Source organism: Rhagoletis pomonella, unplaced genomic scaffold (genome assembly GCF_013731165.1).
Source record: "Rhagoletis pomonella isolate Grant_MI unplaced genomic scaffold, Rhpom_1.0 Rhpom_scaffold_00008, whole genome shotgun sequence".
Taxonomy (NCBI): Eukaryota; Metazoa; Arthropoda; class Insecta; order Diptera; family Tephritidae; genus Rhagoletis; species Rhagoletis pomonella.
This window is the reverse complement of record NW_023458562.1, coordinates 35,314,663-35,337,561: the sequence shown is the minus strand read 5'-3', so window position 1 is coordinate 35,337,561 and position 22,899 is coordinate 35,314,663. Positions and strand designations below refer to the sequence as shown.

The 22,899-nt window shown below is 37.2% G+C and overlaps 1 protein-coding gene across 8 annotated transcripts in view; it reads right to left on the bottom strand.

The window, feature by feature from the left end:
* The window catches only part of LOC118744733 (serine/threonine-protein kinase 10), a 50,291-nt gene that overhangs the window by 17,473 nt on the left and 9,919 nt on the right, over window positions 1-22,899 (bottom strand). For 6 of the 8 annotated variants that reach the window (XM_036477984.1, XM_036477983.1, XM_036477981.1 and 3 more), the window contains exon 12: window positions 18,667-22,706. In XM_036477984.1, coding sequence (XP_036333877.1) covers window positions 21,573-22,706 — 1,134 coding nt within the window. In that variant the 3' untranslated portion in view covers window positions 18,667-21,572. Of the gene's footprint in view, window positions 1-4,294; window positions 4,559-16,122; window positions 16,881-18,666; window positions 22,707-22,899 lie in introns of those variants that run through there. The other 2 variants (XR_004993582.1, XM_036477988.1) reach the window with 2 other exon arrangements.

Here is a 22,899-nt window from a genome sequence, read left to right as displayed (position 1 = left end):
TTAAGTCGCTTGATTATATGTACTTACTTAGGTATGTATGTATGTTGCCGGGTACGCACAACGTTTTCCCTCTTCTCGGTTCCTCCTTGCCAACACCACGCACTTGCTCAAAGACTTACAAACTTCCACAAATTGTTCATTCTGTGCACTTTGGTGAATTTCAATTAACCGCCACTGCCACCGCCGCAACACTCCGAAACTTTAAATTCGTTTTATGTGTGTCTTCCTGCCCTTTTTCTTTTCGATTTTTCCTGTTTGTCGCTATTGTTTTTGTTTTCATTCGATTTCTCATTTATTGTGCTTAAACTTTGCGGTTTGTGGCAATGACGTACGTTTCCTTCCGCCCTGAGGGCACTCAAATTTGTTGGCCTTCAGTAATTTTTTGATTTTAACACTTTGGTTTAAAAATACACCTTTGACCCAATTCCCACTGGAAAATATAAGTTTACATATGTTTGTAGAGGATAATAGTTAAATACCCTCATTATTTATGCCACTTTCATGAGGTATTGCAGGAAAGATTACTTCATTTCCGTATGAAAACTTGTAGCACTAAAATCATCCTACATCAAGCAGTATAAACATCTTTCCTGAGACAAGCGCCAAGTAAAGTATGTATGTAAATGTGGAAATTTTTCTAACCCTCATTGCACTGCCATTTTAACCCTCACTAAATGTCTGGGATAATGATAACCGAGAAAATTGATGGCCACGAAAATAGGCCAACCATAGGAAAACAAGACGGCAAGTTTTCCAATAACATAAAGCTGGAGTCATCTTAGTAAAGGGCTTGCGCTAAACGGGTCTGATTGCGTGAAATATGGTGCATTCCAAAACGTCAAAATACAAAGCATCAGTCTCTTTTATTTGCAGAACCGATCATAATTTATAGCCCAATCGATTGAGGTCTGGACACCAGATGGCTAATCATTCGTGAAAATGAATTGCGTAACATGCTTTGGTAGTCAAGTAAAATCCTCGTAACGAGTTCCGAGGCATCTGTGTTAACAGAGCATACACCCTATCGTTCTGTTTACTGAACGGTTCTTCCACATTTAAACTTTCTCCTCAGTAATCAGAATCCATTTGACTTAAGTTTTTGTTTCAACGCTTCTGAGAGTAAAAGCGTAGACAGATGAATCAAAATTGTGCCTTGACTGCCGGTAGTACCTCGGATTTACGAGCCGCGAGGTCGTAGGTTCGAGTACCTCGGATAGTAGAATATTCATTTATTTATTTCTTATTCATGAACTTTTTTATCTGATCTTGTCATCTTATGTGCGCTGATTGCCACGTCACATTTTATGATGTGCCATATGCTGTCCTTATTCACATCCGTGGACGTTATTTACAGCTTGCGTTCACACAGTGCGGGGACAGCCGGATTTTCCACCGACGACTATTTCACTAATCTCCTTGAATAACTGCATGGCACGGTTGACAAATTTTGTTTTGAGTAACCGCAACATCCGAAATATTTCTATTTTTTCTAGCTGAATTTAAGCGGTGTTATGGTTAGCATTGCGCGCTACCATTCCGCAGAGCCTGGGTTCGAAGCCAGTTACCGACCAATATCAAAAAATAAAACAAAAAAAGTTTTCAAATAGCCCCTCGGCAAGCAACAACAGCTTCTCATAAAAATACAATTGCCATTCGGAGTAGGCATACAACGTATGTCCCCGCCTTTGTGTCACAACATCAAGGCGCACGCCACAAATCGGAGGAAAAGCTCGGTCCAACACTAACATTTTGTTTAAGCGTCAATGTGTTCTTATTTATGCGCATTCCATGATTTGATACAACTTACATAAACATCTTTAGAGATCGGAAATTTTGCGTAAATATAACTTTTCAAATAGCCGTTAACTTAAAGTGGGTATGTTCTCTGATTACATACTAAGAACGGGGGTCTTCAAGTCTTGTACCGAAATATTTGCTAGTGTAAGTATATGTATTATTGCCTTGATAAAGAGATTTCACAAGATAGAAGTAGTGTTCGCAAAATTTAAAGCTATAAGACGACGAGCAATAATTGTGTAATTGAAAAGTTCAATTTTGACCTTTGGAAATGGATCAAGCCACGTCACAGAACAGAGTAGTGAGCATTCCAGAAGCGCCAACATCGAGGTATCCAGCAGGACGAAAAATTAAATTGATCACGCTGTGGTAGACAAAAACTAAAACGCCAGTGCGCTGGTCGATGAGTCTAGAAAGAGTACTTATCGAAAAATGGACGATGAAAAGCAGTAGTCAAAGAATCGATACCTTTCGCACTCATCTCTCATTCTGACTAAACAACTCTCCAGTTGCTCGGCTATAAATGATGAGTGGAACTCCATCTCCTCTGCGGAAGAGTTCCTGTTTACTACGAACCAAGCAGATATGACTTTTCTACCGAATATTGCCTTGTCACCACTGATGAGATATATCCCACGTATAAAAAAATGCTCTGCAGCAAGAATGATAAAACACAACAACGAGCTGATATCAACTGGGTGTGACGTCATAATAGTGAGAGAATAAGAGAGTAAATAATAATTTTGAATAAAATATAACATGTGGTGGAATATAGTGATGTAAAACTAGTTATAATTATACTGTAGTCTCCCAAATTTGAAACTTATATTCGGTACAAGCCCATTACAGGTACATTTGGACCGAAGCTAAATAACTTATCGGCAAATTTTCTCTTATTTTCAAGTAATTTCAACGCGTTTTCCAGTGTGGGGATTCTAATAGCCTCCCGCGTTTGTAAATGGGAATAAATATTAGTTAAGACGTAGACATAGGATTTTAGTAGAAGAGATTGTTTGATGTAAGTTCAAAATAGATATGGTACCGTAGGAATAGGTAGTCCGCCAGCTATCGAAAATGCATGCACATAAAAATACATACTTACTTTTTAGGTACGTTTGTATACTTTTAGATCCAACTTTACGGCAAATAGGTACAATATGAAAATTTAATATTCATTACAAGTGCGGAAAACACTATTGTGACGTCAGCGAAAGGGTGGATGCTGTCAAATCGACAAAGAGGGGATTAACGGCCAGCGAAAGGCGCCACCTTTGTTTCGATGCATCATTTTCGAGGAAAACAAAGAAGTGGAAAAGACTCATGAGAGGAGGATCGACATATATACACCGCCTGATTGTCGATTTCAGGGCCGCTTTGGATAGCACGAGAATAAATTGCCTTAAATCCACGTTATTCGAATTTGGTATTCCTGCGAAACTAATGCGGCTGTGTAAAATGACGTTGAGCAATACCATCAACTCTGTCAGAATGGGGAAGAACCCTTCCGAGCCGCTTGATACTAAACCAGGTTTTAAGACAAGCCGACTCTTTGCCGAGTGATTTCTTGAATCTGATATTGGAGTAGAAAATAAGATCCACAGAACTGTACTGCTTAAGTCACTTATTTTTTTTATAAGAGTGTACGATTGCTGGTACATGCAGATGACATCGACTTACTTAGTTTCGACAACCGAGTCGTCTGTTTTGCATTATGGAATTTAAAAAGTCAAGTTCAGGGCGCTGTGGTTATTAGGGAAGGAAAATTCAAAAGTCAGATAAAGAGAGCTACACTCGATGTTTCTTATGACGCTGCCAATATGACGATATGCTCAAATCTTGAATTTCAGGTCAACCCTTGCGGGGATTAAGAAAGACGTTGATTAAAACTTATAGTATATCTCCGAACAGTTCAAGACCAAAATACATTATAAACAAAGTAGGGATACTGCGTATCTGGGAAGCAAGATGAATTGTAAAGACAGATTAGTATGTAAACAGATATGTTATTATTTGAAAACTTCAACGTCTGCGCGAGCATGTCAGTCGTAAAAGTGGCAAAGCTTTGACCAATTCGACGGCTGTCAAAGGATCTTCTTCTTACACATATACAAATAATAGTCCATATAGGCAACATGATGTGAACACGAGGGCAAGGGTATCCGCAAACCTAATGAAGAGACCCATAGGACACAAATAACTGGCGAAATTTACGCTATGTTCGCTTGCTGGCACACATGCCGATCATTACTTCAAGGCCTATATATCTCGAGAGGCAATAAAGGAGATGTGTTTAAGGCATAGCCAACATTTCTATAAAAGACTAAAACGATCTTGTAGTATGTGGGTACAAGTTCCTGATGTTGGCCGGCTTACGATACAAAAAATATTACGATCTCCAGATAAATCGAAATTTATCTTGAGAGCTCCGAGTGGAGTGAGAAGCTCCAATCACGTTTTCCATTTTCGTAACATTGTTAAAAATATGCGTCGCATTTACCTTAATTTCTCCAGCTTTGCCTCCAGTGTGTAGCAAGTGGCACCGAAGTCAGGTCCGAAGGCTCCGCCATGAGAAAAACCACGCCAAACGCGACTCGTTGTGGGTGCATAGTTTTTTTCCTTTTGCAGTGGGTGCAGTTAAGTGCGCCCCATCCCACATGAAGCTTTTTGTTAAATCGGCATTAATGTTTGGATCACTTTTAAGCGTTGTTCAACTGAGTATCGCTCCATGACTAAGTTTGCAAAAGACTGTAGTAGCGGTTGTCTGATAAAAAAGAAAACATTAACAAATCACAAATAATTGCTGTCTAATATCTGTACCACCCTATATGTACATCTGTTAGTGGCATGGGCAAAATGGTGCGCCATCGGCAGATCACTCCCAATGCGCGGAGCCTGTGTTGTTTCCCAAGATTTTATCCAGATTGGTTAGCGCTGCCACAGGTACAGCGCAACATCTGTTTGCATCAATACAACGCTGTTAAGGCCTGCCTTACCCGCTGCACGACATTGAGTGATTACGGGATATTTTTTAATTTACTTCATTTGCAAGGAAACCTCTCTCAAGGTACCGCCACCGATCTTGTTGACCACGTGTTATTCAAAATCTGGCCAATAGAGATAATTGGGGAAATATTTGGCCAATAGAGATAATTGGAGAAATATTTGGCCAAGTGCGCTGCCTTGAGACTGCGGGAATTACCATGCTGAAGAGCTACTCAGGGTGGTCACACCCGATTGAAAAAAAAATATTGACCTATCGTGAAAGGACTATCGTTTACCAAGTCTAAACTTTGAGAAGAGGTATACAATTTCTATTCTAGATAGACTTTTGGTCAGGGGAACCTCCTGAAAAAAACTAATCACTCACCTTGTATACGGACGGTTCAAAATAAGAAAAAAAGGTACATTTGGGGCTGGAAAAATCTGTCTTTCAAGCTGAGATTGCTGCAATAAAGTGGGCGGTTTAATATTTACATATAGTAGAAAGTCATATGTAATAAGATCTCCATTTACGCAGATATCCAGCACTCAAAGCACCCCAGCAGAACCCTAAACGAGACTACTTAGCAGTTTGCTCTTTACTTAGAATGGATGTCGGGGCACCGAAATAAACCCGGCAATGAGAAGGCGGACGAACTTGCACATCGGTTCCACTTTCGCAATCCTGGAATGGTTTCGGCAAGCCTCCGCTACCTAGATCTATGTATCTCTTAAATTAGCAAATGATAGATGGGCAAGTCTCACCACTTGCAACTAGACGGAACTCATGTGGCCGGAAAGAAAAGAAAAGTGGTCGAAAGGTCTCCTCATGCTGGATAGAAGGAACTTGATCACAGCCATAGGCCTGCTAACAGGCTATGTTGCTATTGGAAGGCACGCGGAGAGCCTGAGGTTCCAAATAATAACTTCTGCAGAACAAAACTGAGTCAAAAACTTTGCGGCACCCGCAGTAAAAAGGGTGCGTTCAGAGTTTTTCGAGAGTTTATCCGATACGGCTAAGGTAGGAATACGGCAACTATTGGCTCTTACAAACTCCTCAGACTCAGATCTGCATGGTATCCAAATGAGCCCAAAATTATGGCAGTCACTTCAACCTAGCCTAATCTAACCTGGTTGACCATAAACAAGTGTTCACAAAAGAGCAAATCGTACCACCCTGCTGCGCTACCGCATGGTATTGGTTGCGCAGACGGTTCGACATGCGGGCTGCCAACCAAAACCGATCAATGCCCAGCACTTCACGTATTGAAGACAACATATCAACAAAAAATCGAGCTTCGGTCTTGCTCTACTCACACCCTCACCAAAGGACTTGCATACCAACCAATATTTCCCATGTGGCACGCGAGAGTATAACCTGAAGTCATGATTTTCAAAGCAACAAACTACTTACAGTAAAAGAACACAAATTATTTTGTGTAAACAGTTTAAGAAGAATTCTTTTCAGCCTGTTACTTGATAGTCGTACTACATACTTAATTTACAAATTCGTCGTCGTTTCAATAATTTTAATTAACTTGGAAGGAGCGTTCTGACAATTAAGCCACTTATCCGCACACACATGCAATGTACAAATAAATTTTACACATAAATTCGCACATCAATCTGTGCGTATTTTTAATGCGCACAGCGTGGTAAAAAACAATGGCCATGGAAAGTAGGAAGTAAGCCACAACCGCAACCAGAAGATGATGGCGATGCTGGCATGTATGGAGGTGGAGATCGAAGAAGAAGAAAGCGCATTTAACAGCTCAGCAGGCACAATTACGTTGTTTCAATAAGTATTGCTGTAGAATTTCAAATACTTTAATGCATTGCGCGTTGCGGGAAATCGATGCAACCAACAACAAACAGCATCAGCAACAAACAACAAGCAGCCACAACTCACAATCGATCAACTCGCTCAACAACGCAACGGTACGGAACACCGTTGCGAAAAAAACGACGCGCAGAATACTAACACCGTTTACAATGTGGCATTTCATTTGTAAAATATGTATGATATGTTTGTATGTAAGGCACATTGTATGCGTACGAATGCTTGTCCGTGGCCCTAACAGTAGCACATGCAACAAATTAGAACAGAATTATCCCACGCATCTTGGATAAAATTGTCTGTCCACAGGCGACCAGGCAGCCGGACGACCGGGCGGGCAGTCGAGTGGAAGTGGAGTACGAGTTGGCAAGTTTGTTGAGCGTACAAGCGATGGATCGATCGATCGTTCGTTGATAGGCGTTCGTCAGTCAGCGCAGTCAGTTAGGCAGCCAAGACTGATCAATGCCCAGCGCTCGACGCATTGGAGACATCATGAGATCAAAAACAATGCAATCAACAGGAGTGCGCCGACTCCAATAGCCTCGACAACGAATGCAGCTACTTCCACTCGAATGCCTGATAGCAGCAGCAACAGCACGAGCAGGAGCAGCAACACAAAAATACTGGTAGGTAGCTGGTGAGTTGTGCAGCAAGCAGCATACATAGCTGGAGAAGAGCAGTCGCGGTGCGTCAGCAGCGATAGCGACGAGACGCGACGTCTATCTGTTTGTTTCAGATTCTACTTAATATTTAATGTTGAGGTGGTGGATACCTCCTCATACTCATGCGCCAGCGCAACTACCCCGCGCCTCATCCACTCAACGTCCGCATCGTAGCCTCCGTCAGCCGCATCTCAAAGGTTGTTGTTGGCGCGTACGCAAGCGCGTTGTTCGTCCGCAGACACATACACACACACACACACACACACACATACTCGCTCGCTCGCCTGTTCGAAATCGTACATCATCGATTGAACTGTACGCGGATGTGGCGAATGGCATAAAATGTCAAGAAAAAGTCAAGTAGAAAACGGTAACTTTTTTCACATTGTCCATTGGTCGGTCGGTCACATTGGGGAAGATGTCTTTGGCATTGTTGTCTTTCCTGGATTCTCCGATGCTGTTTGCAGCTACTGTTTGTGATTTTTAATGTTGCGATGTGCTTGCAACCGAATGAGGCGCAGAGGGTGGGTTACCATGCTGCATACCAAGCCATACCATGCCATGCCATGCCAATGCCGTAGCGCGCTCGTCACAATGCGTAGCAGCAAGCGACACCAAAACAAAAACAAACAAACAAAAAACACAACAAAAAACCAAAGGAGGAATAAAAAAAATTATTAAAGCAAAAGAAAACTGTTCGTAGTAACAAATAAACTCAGCAAAAATGCACCAAATCAAAGTATTTTGCAGCTGAGGAACTAAAGCTGAAGCTCCCTTTCTGATTGCAATTCGTAGTCACAGGCAGAGAAGCAGTGGCATATGGAATGTTTGGATCGGTCAATAACGTCGATATTGATATATTGTAGCCAGTAATATGTGTGTAAGGATATAAAAAAAAACGCGCACAATAATGTCGCTGTATCTGTGCTTTGAAATCATTTAAAAATTCGAGCAATATTCCCAAACGAGTCAACTCACCGCGAAGACCGTAAACAATGGGACTTTCCATTCCATTCGTTTTTTCCTTCTTTATTTATTTTTTTTGCGGGAGCAAACCTACTTCCATAATTTTAAAGTGGCGCTAAGAATATAATTATGACATGTGCGCAGGTTTATATTCATACATATGTATGGTTTTATGAGTATATTATTGGACGCACTGATACGAGCCTTTCGAAGTATGACTGCATATTATGAAAAAAACGGAATCTTTGCGAATATCGTATTTTAATTTAGGTTAGGTTGAGTTAAGCTGTCCGAAAAATGTTCAGTTTGTAAGCACACATACCCTCTGTGACACCTAGGGGAGGCTTCCTTCCCAAAGCCTAACTCGTATTTAAAACCATATCCAACTTTTTTGGTGTATGGGTAGAGCTAGCCCCTGTAACAAGACCTAAATGCCTAATCGTTTAATTATTCCGATAAAACTAAAGCCAGACACTACATTTTCTAATTTTTATTCTTCCCACAAGCGCGCACGCAATTGTTGTCTTCGTCGGTATCCGTTGTTGCAGCAGCAGTGCTCAACTCTCGGGGTTTCGTCATGAGTCATCTTCATCTTCATCCTCTCACTCTTTAAGCCTGATACCGAGGAAGCGAGCGACATCGATAGGCGCAGTTCATAGATCTTCTGTTGTCAGGGCCGTCGGGTTGGAGGTGCCTTTGAAGAGAAATTCGGTGTTATGTGGACCTTGCCGACATGCTGGGCAAGTGCTTGTTACTTTTGATTTCAGGCGAGAGAAGTAGCTGTTGAACCTTTGGTACCACCCTGAACGGAGTCGAGCTAGGGTGCATCTGGTCTCTCTCGGCAGTTCCGTTTCTTCAATGCTGATGGGTGTTGGTCGACCACCTAGAGTGATGTTGTCGTTTCAGATGCTGAGACTCGTCCTGACTGCATAGCTGCGAGGGTTGTTGAGCACCGCTCTGTATCCTGCTGTATCGAATCTATGGTCTATGTACGGCGTTGCTGTGGCGGTTTCCACAGTGACATCCTACGAGCAATTGCTTCGATAGCATGGTATGGTATGTTTTTGCGTTGAAGTGATGCTCAGATGACATGCGATGGCAGTCTGTAGCAGTGACAAGAAGGTCAAATTCGAGGATATAAGAGAACACTGCTAACACGTATAAACACATTTTTCGGATTACGACATACGTGAACGTACTCTTTATTCCATTCAATAATTTTCTTTGGTATGGTTTTTGATCCGTGAACGGATGTTACGATTCGAGCCCAGTATAACTAGAACAACGCGAGCTACAAATCGGGAACGACAGAGTCGAAGTACGACCACCCGAAAACGACGACACGCGAATAGCAACTCAGGGCTACATACCTTAGCCAGCTAGTCAAGCTATTCAAGCACGGCAGCGGGGGGCTGATAAATAGTATACAATTTGTGTGCTGAATATGGGGTCAAACGATCGAATATCCTGCCGATTGAAATTTACTAAATATCGCCACCTAAAGTGTGAATAACACTTTTTTCATAAAACGACGATATATAAGGGTGCTCTGCCTAATCCACAAGAAGGGCAACATATGACATATGCGCCAACTAATACGAAATCAGTCTTCAAAACATCGATTACAAGGACATATGTACATATATAATACGCAACAGCGTTTTTTGTGAATGGTCATCATGGGAATTTGGAAAAATTCAAGATGTGCGATAAGTACTTATTTTATGCAAAGAACTTGCTACCTGCTAAAAAATAAGATTCGAACTATTTAATAAGTTAAATCAATTATTACACCATGGGTATTAATCGAAATGGTTTTCAAAAGGCTTTATTTTCTAACTGTATGTAGGATGGTTGCCAGTTGCTTAAACATTTAAATTCAACTTGAATTAAGGTAAATTAAATATGCATCACAATATCGGTGTCAAACGTAAACTTCTTGGTTCTTTTAGTTTAAAAATAGAGGGTTGCCACCTGTTTTAAAAAGCCAAATTTAACTAAATCAAACATAAGTTATGCGAAGTATTATAATAGGGTTATAGAAACCGTATGCATTTTTTTAGGTGTTTGAAGAAAGTTGCCACCTGTTTAAAAAATTAAATTCAATTATTAAATAAGTTGACAGGGGTTATTAGAAGATGAGTATCCATCGAAAGGAGTTGTTCAAAACGGCTTGATTACTGAACCCTCCCCGGGTTGCCACTTGTTTAAAAAAAAAATCAAATTCGACTTAGTTCGTAAGTTAATTGAAATATGTATCACAATGTCAGACGAAAGAGATTTAAAAAGATATTCATTTGAAAATACTTTTGAAAAGAGTTGCCACGTGGTTGAAAAGTCGAATTTAGTTAACTTATACAAGGTGTAAAATATGAAAATAAGGGTGTCCCGCGAAAGAGTCTTAAGACACATTTACTTTGAAAATATTTTTGATTAGGGTTGCCACCTATTCGAAAAAATCAGGTCTCCACCGTTATATTGAATTTAAAAAAATGAGATGTTAAATTGGCCTCTAGATGTGCAATAAGGTTTTGTTTTTTGAAGTTAGAAAACTTTTTACCAGTACAGGGGGATTTAAAATTTGATGAAATGAAAAGACACCATGAGAGACCTCTCTTCACTCAGAATTTACTGAAAGGACTGATTGCCTACAGCTCACACGGATTGCCTATAGCTCTAAGGGCCAACTTCACAGTGCGTAAAACAAAAATCTGTAGTTAACTGCCGATTCTGAGTTAACTACGCTGTGAAGTTGGCCCTAACTAGCGTTTTGAGTATTTTTTAGGTTTTTGAAAAAAAAAATTTAAGTTAAGCCACGCAAAGGTGATGTCTATACGCACGGATATATGAATTCAGGTTAGAATTGGAAAGGATCTTTGTGGGCTTAAGGGCCGTTCTGCAATGGAGAGACCAGACATTTCCAATTGACGTCAGTTGGCACAGTAAACAATCGGCTGTCGTGTAATTTATTGCGCTCGACCAAAATCGCTTAGGCGGCTACAGCGCCAACAAAGAAGAATAAATACACACAATTCAAGTCAGAAAAAAATTATAAATTGTTAAATTCATAAATTCGATCTTCGTTGCTGTAATTTGCCGCTAAATGCGCAATGTTAATAAAATATTCTATTACAACTTACAATTACGTTCTCTAATACCATTTAATTAAAGGACACTTTCCATTGCACGCTCAGTGGTCACATAATTAATCTTCTAACTGCTCGACAACAACAATAAAGAAGAATACAAATCATGTATTCATAATAAAAGCTCATTTACCAACAAAGTGTTCTCACAATACAAAAATGCTCGTACAATTATTCTTTTTAGCGGTCCTGCAGCCGCCTTGCCGCTGCTTGTTTTTATCGATTACTCAACAGATCGATTATTTAAAATGCATGCGGCGCAATCCTGTTTTATCGCCACTTTATTTATTTATGTTTTTGTTTTTGTTTTTATGTTTCTTTTGTTGTTTATTTGTTGTTGTACGTTTTATTTAATGCAGCAGTTTGCAACTTGTTGCTTTTGTTTTTGCGCTTTTATTTTATTTATTTATATTGTTTTATTTTTTTTTTATAAATTTTGCTTGCTTGCTGTTCTGTGCTTTCTTTAGCCTACTCGTCGTTTTTTCTTATTACTGCATCTGAATCTTGATGTACGTCTTGCATTCTGTTTCCCAAACGAACTGATTATGCCATTCAGCGCACGTACCTCGGCAAGGCATCCCAATCAGTTGGAGGTACAATAAGGCACATTATTCCTACTTGCGACAATCAAACTAACAAACAAACAAATACACAGACGGATGGACAGACAGACCGATATACTAAGAATATTCGCAGGCTTACAAACATACATACATATTTACTTACATAAGTATGTAGGGGCCGTATGATTGTTATTTTTGTTGTTATTGTTAGTGGTTTGGTAGTAGCTTCATCGCATGGTGTCTCGTCATCGCCGTTGCTTTCGTCATCATTATCTCTCCGGTCCAGCTAACAAACGTAAAATGAAAAACTGAACTATTTCAATCAATATGGACTTCGAAAAAGGTTTGTATGTATGTATGCACATGTGTGTGTATGCGCTCTACTCCTATCGAGCCTTTTGCTACTGCACTGCATTGCACTTCGCACTAGTGCGTACATATGTACTAGTACATTAGACCGTACCAGAAAAAAAAGGTTCGGCGGCGTACACCCCTCAGTTTAATACTAGGTTGACATATAAGTAGGTTATCCTCATTTTCGAGCTTAAACAGACGGCAGCGTTGATCCGGATCAACTCGGGAATTAACTGCAGTTGATCCGGATTAAGTCCCAGTTAATCCCGATCAACGCTGCCGTCTGTTTAAGCTTTAACTCCCTAATCTATAATTAGAAAAAGAGATTACCCATACAAAATTCGTCCCACGGTAATCTATAATTATAAAATAATCTCGGATTAAACCGATAACTTTTCGATTATTTTTGCGAAGAGGAGAATGTCAAATGTGACGGTAAACAAAAATGGACGATAACAAGAAGAGGTTTTTAGAGGTATTTTTAATAAAATATTAAGTTAAAATATATTTAAATTGCTTAATTGCCTAACATAGCGGAAAAGATGATCATGGTGGCATAGAGAAGGAACTTAACTTTTCCTTGAGATAAGAGAATAACAAGCACAGCAAATTGGACATGTAATAATCTGAGATTTGCCTATGTAAACGGAGTGATTAACAAACGAGCTTTGATTTAGATTCTTTTTATATGTAAACATACTTTAAGGTATTTTTGTAAGGCAATTTCGAAAAATAAATTTTTCTTCTGGCCGAAAGTTATGCCGAATTTCCACTAGGCATTGAAATGACAAAAAATTAGAGGCATTAAAAAAAGTCATGTGGAAATGAACTCACTACTATTTTTTAACGTAATGACACGAATATTTTTTAATGTCTAACTATGTCATTACAATTTTTGCCATTTAATGACTAGTGAAAATCCAGCATTAGGGTCGCCTTTTTACATTTTTCGTCATATCTTTAGCTTTTACAGTCGGATCATAAAGTATGATATCGGTGTTTTTATGAACTCTAATACGCCGTTCACCACTATACACCAGATATCAACTTCTTATCGCCCCAACGTACCACCCTAATGGCAGTTAATTAAAACCCACATAAAATCATCAAATTTTTGCTACGGAAAAGTATTTAGATTTGACGGCAATATCGATTTTTTTTTAGCGCAGGGTTAGCCCTTTGTAATTTTTTTGTCAAATCTTCAGCATTTACAGTCGAATTTCAAAGTATGATAGATACATAGGTTTTTTATCTCGAGGAGAACATTTTTTTTTTTTGTTCCAGAACTCAATGACCGTTCTACCTTTTACCTACCACATCTCACCTGATACCTACCGTATCATCCTAATGCCAGTAAATTAAAGCTAACCAAAAATCCTAAAACTTTCGCTAAAAAAATGTTTTTATCATTCCAGTACAACTATTTGAAATTTTTTGCCGAATATATGTAGTTATCACCGAAAAATGGCGTACGTATACGGCGAACTTTTTTTGTTTGCTTGGAAGGTGGTACGGTCTAATGTACATACATACATACATACATATGTACATTTGTGTGCGCAAATGCACGTACACTCAAAAATTTAGGTTAATATCAACGATAAAATATTTTCGCACAAAACGAATGTTGTTGCAGCAGTTGAATGCTGTCGAGAATGCAGAATGCAGGGTGGATGTATTAAAAGCTGTTAAAATATTTGTTTGATGGCATCTTTAAGATGTTGTAAACTATTTTTATTTACGCGAAAATCGAGTAAATTTGAAATAATAACTCGAGGTTTAATTACTGATTGCTATTTCGTTCGTGGATTGTGAATTGATGTGATTTGAATGACTGGTATTTTATGTGAAATAAAAAAAATATATGAATAAAGCTCAAAATTACAGGAATAAAGCAAGAAAAGAATAAATTTTAATATATGATAAACTGCCGATAAATGTGATTAAAGTTATAAATTCCAAACAAATTTATAATTTTATCACGTTTATCCCAAACGGCCCAAACTTCCAAGATTTCAGTAGTCTGAGAACATCGCGTACTCCGACAACACATGAATTCAGCTTTCTGTGTTCGCCACACAGTTGCGCCCCTGTGAATTGGACGAGTACTTTTTATGCAAAAACACATACAAAGGCCCCTATTATGTCAGCAGAGACCCCAGATACATTCATCCATAACTAAAGCAGAGTCCAAATGTATGTATGTACTCATTTATTAGCTCACTATTGTCCACACGCACAGTAGTTAAAAATTGGCATTTTGTGTTCACAATTTACTGGAGCCTTCATTTTTCACTCAATTTGATTAATTTTGCAACAAACAAGCTGAGACCGTTTTTTTGAATTTTTATTTGTTCGTATTAATTTTTTTAGTGCAAAGTGCAGAAAAAGTAGCAATTTTGAAGAAAATCGATTCTCCTGTGCCAGTTAATAAATGGTACATCATAAAAACTAGTTGAAAACCATTTTAGGACTATCCCAAAACGAAAAAAATAAATAAAAATAAATTAAATGTTATAAAAATTTTTCACCAAAATTATTATTTTTTGTTTTTATAAAAACTTTGGTTATGCAGTTTTATAGATTATTAAATTTTAGTGCGTTCGCGTTGATCTATAAAACTGCATACCCCACATTTTTCTAGAAAATCAATTTTTTTCTTTGATTTTGGTGAACCATTTTAAACATTTCAAATTTTTTGTGTGAAACTTTTTTTCGTTATGGGGGGACCCTACCACTGTTTTAAACTAGTTTTCTTCAAAATTGCTACTTTTTCTGCATTTTGCTCTAGAAAATTTAATACGAGCAAATAAAAATTTGTGAATTGTGTGAACACTAAATTTCCGTTTTTTAACCACTGTGCAACGTTTTGAACCACTAAGCAAACTAGGTTTTAATATCCCCTGTACATGTGCGTATAAAAATTCCCAGTTTATGTATTACTAATAATAATTATTATTTTTTTTATATATTCTGCAACAAAATATCTATAACCCGTGTTTGGTTTCAAATTCGGACAAACTAGACATCTTAATCAGATTTTTTTTAATTGGATTAACGATTAAATTTAATTAGTCGTAATCACAACCGACGATTAACGATTACAAAAATTTAAGCATTAATCGTGCGGATGATTACGATTAATTAATGTTAATCGTTAATAGCGATTAGCATTTTAATCGTTAATCAGATTAACATTTTGTCAACACTGTTTGCAAATAATATCACTTTGAATTTTGTTAATATTCACGGTTCACGTGGTCCAAAGTTCTCCGGTAACATAATATGTAGTTACATCAAAAAAAAAAAAAAATTCCAATGAATTGATAACCCACCTCCTTTTATGAAGTCAGTTAAAAATGAGCCTTAAATAGTATTTTTCATATCGTCGATGCCTTAGCAAAATCGCCAATCGACCAGTTGCAAAACCGCCTAAATCGCCGTTGTGGCAAAATTGAGATTTGGTAACCCTGAACTGCAGGCATCGAAATTTGTGCATAAAACTCGTTATTAAAACAACAGATTTGTAAAATAATGGGCCGTATGCATAAAATCAAAGCAGACCTTTTACTCAATTTGTTCAAACAAATTTAAGTGAAAGGTTTGAAATGTTAAGAAAAAGCAATAGCATCGTTTTTATGCATACGACCCAATATCTAGAGAAAATAACGCATCCCAAGCCAGTGCCTTGAAAGAAAAAAAGTTGTTTTGCTCTCCTGTAAAATTTCAGTGCCGTAAGATACAATTACAGATTACAATAATTTTTTTGAATATTCAAAAATGCATTTCTAACGATCTGTTACAATATGGATCATTTATTTTTTTTTAAGTCTTAGATATATTTACAATATTATTGGAAGTAAAGATGTATAATAGTAGTATAATAAAGGGAGGTTGGTAGGTATGTATGTATGTAGGTAGGTAGGTAGGTAAGTAGTATTTATGTAATATTTATCAAAGCAAAGACAAAGTAACGTGGTTTTGACTTTGCGCATACAATACATAGTATGTGTTCTACGTATGTATGTATGTATGTATATTAAGTAGAGCTAGGATATAAGAAAATTTTAAACTAAAATATGCATTTATATAATATATGTATGTAGGTATGTGTATATTTAAAATTACTTAGCCATTCTGTTCGACAGACTAACTGCTTAAAACTTGTTTCATTTATTTATTTTTATTTTTTTTTCTTACTATTTTTTAATATTTTCTGATTAAATTTTCGATTCGTGCAGCATCAGCATTATTTTTTAACTTAAATTTCGTAATTTATTGTGTTTTTTTCTTCTTTTTTTTGCTCGCCTACATTTGAATTACTTTAAAGTTTTAACGCGTATGCATATTTATTTATTTAAATAATGTTTTTTTTTTCAGTTGGTTTTTCCTTTTCTTAGTTAGGTTTCACTTAATTTTATATATCTCATCCCTCCGAATATGACGACAAACTACTGCGCGTGGAGCCGGTAAAGTGATCACGCTGTAAAGTATCGGACGGCATGGGTACTACCAGTGCACCGCCATACAACAATTCCATTTCTTCCAATTGCTGTGCGAATGTCTCCTCCAGCCGCTAATTTAAATGAAATTCAAATCAAATGGTAAAAAGAAGATAAACGTGCCACAACAAATGGACAAGATGAATATATGATTGATATCGATTTGAGACGATCGAAGAAGGATTGATTATTATTATTGAAAAGTGGGATTAGACAGAGAAAGTATGAGAGTGAGTGAAACAGAGTTGGTGCGTGAAAGATGAATCGAACAAAGCCCGCGGAAAGACGTAAATTAATAATAATTGAATTATGTCGATTATGTATTTATGTACAGTTATTAGCGCATGCGTTCATATGTTAGAGTATAACTATGCACTTGTTGGGTTATGGCATATAAAGTGCAGTTATTAAGACATAAAGCTAAGCCATTGTTTTTTTTTTTAGTAATTGCTGAGGAGAACTCAGTTTATTTTTGTTTTTGTTATTATAAAAAATAATGTTACATATGCATAAAGTAGCGCATATTCTACCCCCTCCCTCCATATCTCTGTACGTGTTGCTTGCAATTAATTTTTCTTTTACTGGTGCTAAGAAATTGTAAATTATTTGGCCTTTGGATTATTGTGGTATGCGTGTATTTGTGTTAGTATGAAAATATACTTTAAGTTTAATATTAATGTCTAATATATATTTTTATTGTTCAAATATGTGCTATTTTTTTGTCTACAAATTTATAATTTAAAGCTAAGCTTTTTTAATTATTTTATTTATTTTTCTGTAATGCGTGTATATTATAAACACATGTATATGTATTATTCCGTATTATTAATAGCAGCAACGCAGCTGCAGCAAAACTTTGGCAAGATTGTATGGCAACGAAAATTTTCATATGCATCACTTTGTAAATATTATGATTTTCAAAATAAAAAAGCAAAAAACCAATCAAGGCGAAAAAATTTTAGAGACTTGCATGTGTTTTTATATCCTAGGACGGTTAACAATCTGCTGAATGACAAATAAATTTTTTGTTTCACTTGTTCTATGCATATATTTTCTTTTTGTTAAAAAAGTGCAATGAAATGCAAAGTGAGAGTAGTAAAATTAGTTTTCTCATACCAGGAATGCCGAAAATAATTATTCTTTTTTGCATTTTGAAGTTAGGCTTCGTCAGTTGTACATACGGTGGCCGGCAGACAAATAGGGTGGCGACATTTTAACAAGCTTTGACTATTTTTCCTTTGTTTATTTTATGTTTATTATTTTTTATAAAAATATAGGTCACTATTTAACCAAACCCATGTAAGTCAAGATTTCCAACTTGAGCGTGTGTGAATCGGTAACAAAGTTCGCGGCGAGTTTGACAACTATGAGGTGAATAAAATTTCAGTAGCTTATGAGGCTAGTGAAATTTTTGACAAATGAATAGACAATTTTGACAATCGCAAAGATTGTTGATTTGTGTAATTTTTCGTTAAATAAAAGCTTAAATTGTTGAACTACCATCAACGATGGTAGATGTTTTCTTAATATATTAATTTCACTTCAATTCGTAATATTTTATGCTGTATAAATCTACGGTTATCAAAAATTTACTGCTGTCAAAAAAAGGATTTAATTTCACACAGCAGATTGGCAAAACTGTCTCACCATAGTAAAAATATTATTCAACAACTTTCCCCATAGAACTTTGTTACCGATTCACACACGCCCTTTGTACAGAAGCTAGGAAAATTCGACAAAGTTTCATCAAAAATTTGGTATGCAGTTTTGTTCGTCACGCGTTTATTCCATTCAAAGTGTGTTTGACAATTTTTTTTTTATATGGCAAATGCGTGATACCGTCAGCAAAAAAAAATAAAAATTACCAAAAATCAACGGTAAATCCTGGGTACTTGCATCTTAGGGTACTAAAATTTTATGAGCTAAAAAACTGCATACCTCGAATTCTGATTAAAAAGTTTTAAAATTTTTATGAAACTGTCGTATGCGTATTTTCCTAATTTTTGGACAAAGTTAGAAATTCGGTGTTCCATCGTTTTTGCTAGTTAGTGAGCTATACACTCATAAAAAATATTGTAAAATCATTTATAGTGAGCATGAAAATTAGTTTTGACTGTTTTCTCTAAGACAAGTATTTAAACTTTCCTATTGGGTCATTGCTGGAGCTTTCTGAGGCCTATTTCATAAAAGTGACAAGTGCGACAATTGTCAATTTTTCTATAAAATTTCACTGCCAGAATTGTCGGCGATATTTTTCCTGTTTCATATACGTTTGTAGGCAACTGTGAAAATTTTTGGAAACCGACAGTGATAATATGGAATATTGTCGACAAATCTGCTGACAATTGTCACTCTGACATAATTTTCGCGACAATGGCGACAAAAGCAAATAGCTCCGTCGGAAAGCTTTCACATGAGAGTTTTGTAAATTTATTTATATGGTAATTGCCCGCATTTCATTACTTTTCAAAAATTTGAATTTTTCTTAAAACTAAAATAATGCACATGCAATTATTACATATGATTTTCGTATAAATTTTATATGACTGGCGACAATTTTAAACCTCGTCAATCACAATTTGCCACTTTTTTCAAGGAATTTCTCATGGAATTTAAGAGGTGGTGACATCTTTTTTATGAAACAAAACACCTACCAAACCGTCGAATTGTCACTGACAACATGGAAAATGCCTGTCGTTACAAAATTATTACTGTCGCTTTATGAAATAGGCCCCTGGATTGTTGGTTTGTATTGCATACAACCGATATTGCATGACAATTTGGCGGTACAAAATTTGTTCCTACAGCGTCTGTTCAACTTACGGAAAATGCTACTCACTGAAGTAAATAGCAGATCAAAGTGCTAGCAAATTGCCAAAATTCGCAAAAAGAATGCATTATGACCAAGATTTAACTAACGCTAAGATCCAACTAAAGATCTATGTGAGATTTAAGCTAACCTAGATCACGTAAGTTGTTCAAAAAAATGGTGCAGAAAAAATATGAAGAAATTCTATCGAGTTGCGTCAAATGCCGTGTATAACCTATACAAGCGTGAAAAGTAATGGATCTAAACAGCAGTCGGCTGTGTGATCTGTTCAATGTGAGCCTAACCAAACAAACAAAAAAAATTGGTAATGTGGACAGTACCTTCAAAAAGACGCAGAACAAACATTTATTTGTCAGAAATCTTTACACAAATAAGAAATAGCTCAAGACGAGGAATCATTAGCGCCAAGCCAATGCGATACCTCAGACAACAGCTCAAGCGAGAACATGAAATTATTGGCTCATCCACCGCAGAGTACTCGTTTGGCACACAATGACTCCTTTTTGTTCTTTATGTTGTTATAATAAATAAATGGTTTCAAACTATCAGGTTTTCTACTAGTCGAAAGCTTTTCGGATCGAAATATTTCTCGTTCGAGACCATCTAAGCCAGTGTTGGCAAGCGAAAGCTTTTATTTTGTTGTTATCCATTCATAAATTTTAAAGAGAGCTTTTAAAAGCTTTAGCTAGCTTGCTATGACGTGACTAGTTGTACTCGTAAAATCTTCACAATTTAACTGAGTTGTCTAAAATATTTTTTTTTTAGTTTCAACTTTTCCAGTCTAAATAAACACATCGCATATTCGATAATAATAAATTAAACAATAAAGGATTATGCGGATTTTAGGCCTTTGAATTTTTCTACGTGTTTTAACTCTATATATCAAATTTTATTGGGATTTTATCCTTCCACGGCAGTTAAGAGAATGCGGAGCAGATTTTAAGTCAAATAGAGCAGTTGAACTTAAAACATTTTTAAAAACCAGTGTAAATCTACTCCGATCGGAGCTAAGTCCGAAAGCTTGACTCGTTTAATAAAGTATGTCATCTTTTAGACGCAAAACTGTTCAAGTAAACAGCTTCATACCAAGAATCCCAGAGATTTTGAAAACTGCAAGTCTCTAATATTTTTAGCATGATTCACGATTCATATACATACTTCTTCTAACATTAGCATCAGTCCCATCTAGGAATGTACGTTTTGTTAAGTGGTAAGAATGTCTAATGCTGAATCAGGCAGATTTTTTTTTAAATAATTTGCTTGAAATGTGTAATGGAAAAAGGATATATGTAGTTATCTACTTTCATCTATCATAGCCGTAAAAACTCTCTCTGGGCAGTAGAGCTAGAACATCGCGTTTAACTTTGTCCTTATTTTTTGCAATTTCTGCTATTTAAATGGTGCCAAATTTAAGAAATTCTTATAAATTCACACACACAAACCCACATATGTATGTATTTACACTTAGATGCCATGTGCTGATTATGTGCCATGAGATGCTGGTCAATATAAACAAACAAATGTGGAATGTGAGCGCAAATACAAAGACACTTATGCCTCATTTCCACTTGGATAAAATGTTTAATGAAAAGCTGGACATTAAAAAATATCCCTGTGATTGCGTTAATAAAAGTAGCTAATGCTCTTAGCATTTCCACAAGTGATTTTTTAAATGACACACATTTTTTGTCCATTTAATGCCTGGTGGAATGCGGCATCATATGATTATGGTATTTATATGTATATATAAAAGTAGATATGCAGTTGGAAGTTAGTATAATATGTACATTTGCAAACCAACAAACTTTTTTACATTTTCTCATTAAATGGCAATGAGATTTTTTGCTTCCTGTTTCAATATTTTCAGTGTTTTGGTTTTATTTGTGTTTAGAATCATTTTAATTTTAATTATTATTTTTTCTACACGGGCACCCCTCTAAGCCAGTGAGTCCTCTTCTAAAGGACTAGTTGGTGCACTTCTCTTCGATTTTTTATCTGCTATACCAATCCGTGGTATGGTATATTTTACCTCTTCCACATCCAAACTATTTACCTCCTGCACACTGCCCAATTTGATGGAGGCGCGCAAGGAAGGTTCAATACTGTCAAGTAGAGCGGTCGCTTTTTTGGCTGGCAAACGAAAATCAGGCTCAGCGCGTTCAGTGCTCAAGCGTACTGTGCCCTCATAAATGTCATAGAGCGATTGCGTACTGCCTAACGAGGAGCGACCCGTACCGTAGAGGGAGGGCCGCTTGATAGCAAACGATGAGGAATATAATAGGTTTTGCGCTTGCTGACGCAACTCTGGTTTATTGGTTATAGCAGTTGTTGTAGTTGTTGGCTCATCAGTTTTTAAATTGTCTTTTCTATTAAAACGATTGCTTACAATATCAGCAAATGGTGTGGCATATGTAACTGTTGAGTCAGTGTGCCTTGACGACGGTGGCATTGTGCTGCGGAATGTGGAAAGCACTGGTCTCTCCGAGTTCGCTTGCCGATTGGCGCCCAGTGTGGGAGTATGTATATGAATTGTGTTCACTTGGCCGGCATCACTTGACGACACACCATCCTTGGCGGCGGCGACGGCTGATGGTGGTGTTGGCGTTGCTGATGGTGCTGCTGATGCTGCTGCTGCTGCTACTGCGGCGACGGAGGCGAAACGTGGCGTTAGCACTCCATGTGCCTGTCGCAACTCAACGATTTCATCCGTAAAACGTTCATCACGCAGTCTGGGTGTTGTGCTGTCCAGCGCTAAACTATCACTACGCTCTTTCAGTTTACCAAATTTTCGAAATATGGGCGTGTTGGGTACACTGCGACTCAAATCGGGCGTGGAACCGTGGAATTTGGCACGCGGATCTGATGATAAGGAGAAATAGGTGCGCGAACGCAGCATCTGATTTTCACTAAGGAAAAGACCACGCGGCAGAGAGCGTGGTGCATCATTGAAAAATCCACGCAGTTGCAGTGGCACCTCAATATCTTTGTGAGTAAATGGCACACGATCGGGTATTGGACCGTACTTTTTCTCAAAACGCTCGGACATTTCGTTAAGAGTATCGATAAGCTTCTAAAGTAGGTCTCAAAGTTAAAGCAGAGCCAGAACCAGAGGCAAAGCGTAAACAGCGTAATTACCATTCCCAAAAAGTTTTGTTGCGAAATAGTTAAAAGTTTTTTTTTTGGCATTTGGCAGGAATGCATGCAATTTCAGCATATAATGATTAGTAGTATAAATTGGTTGGATTAAATTCAATACCATTAAT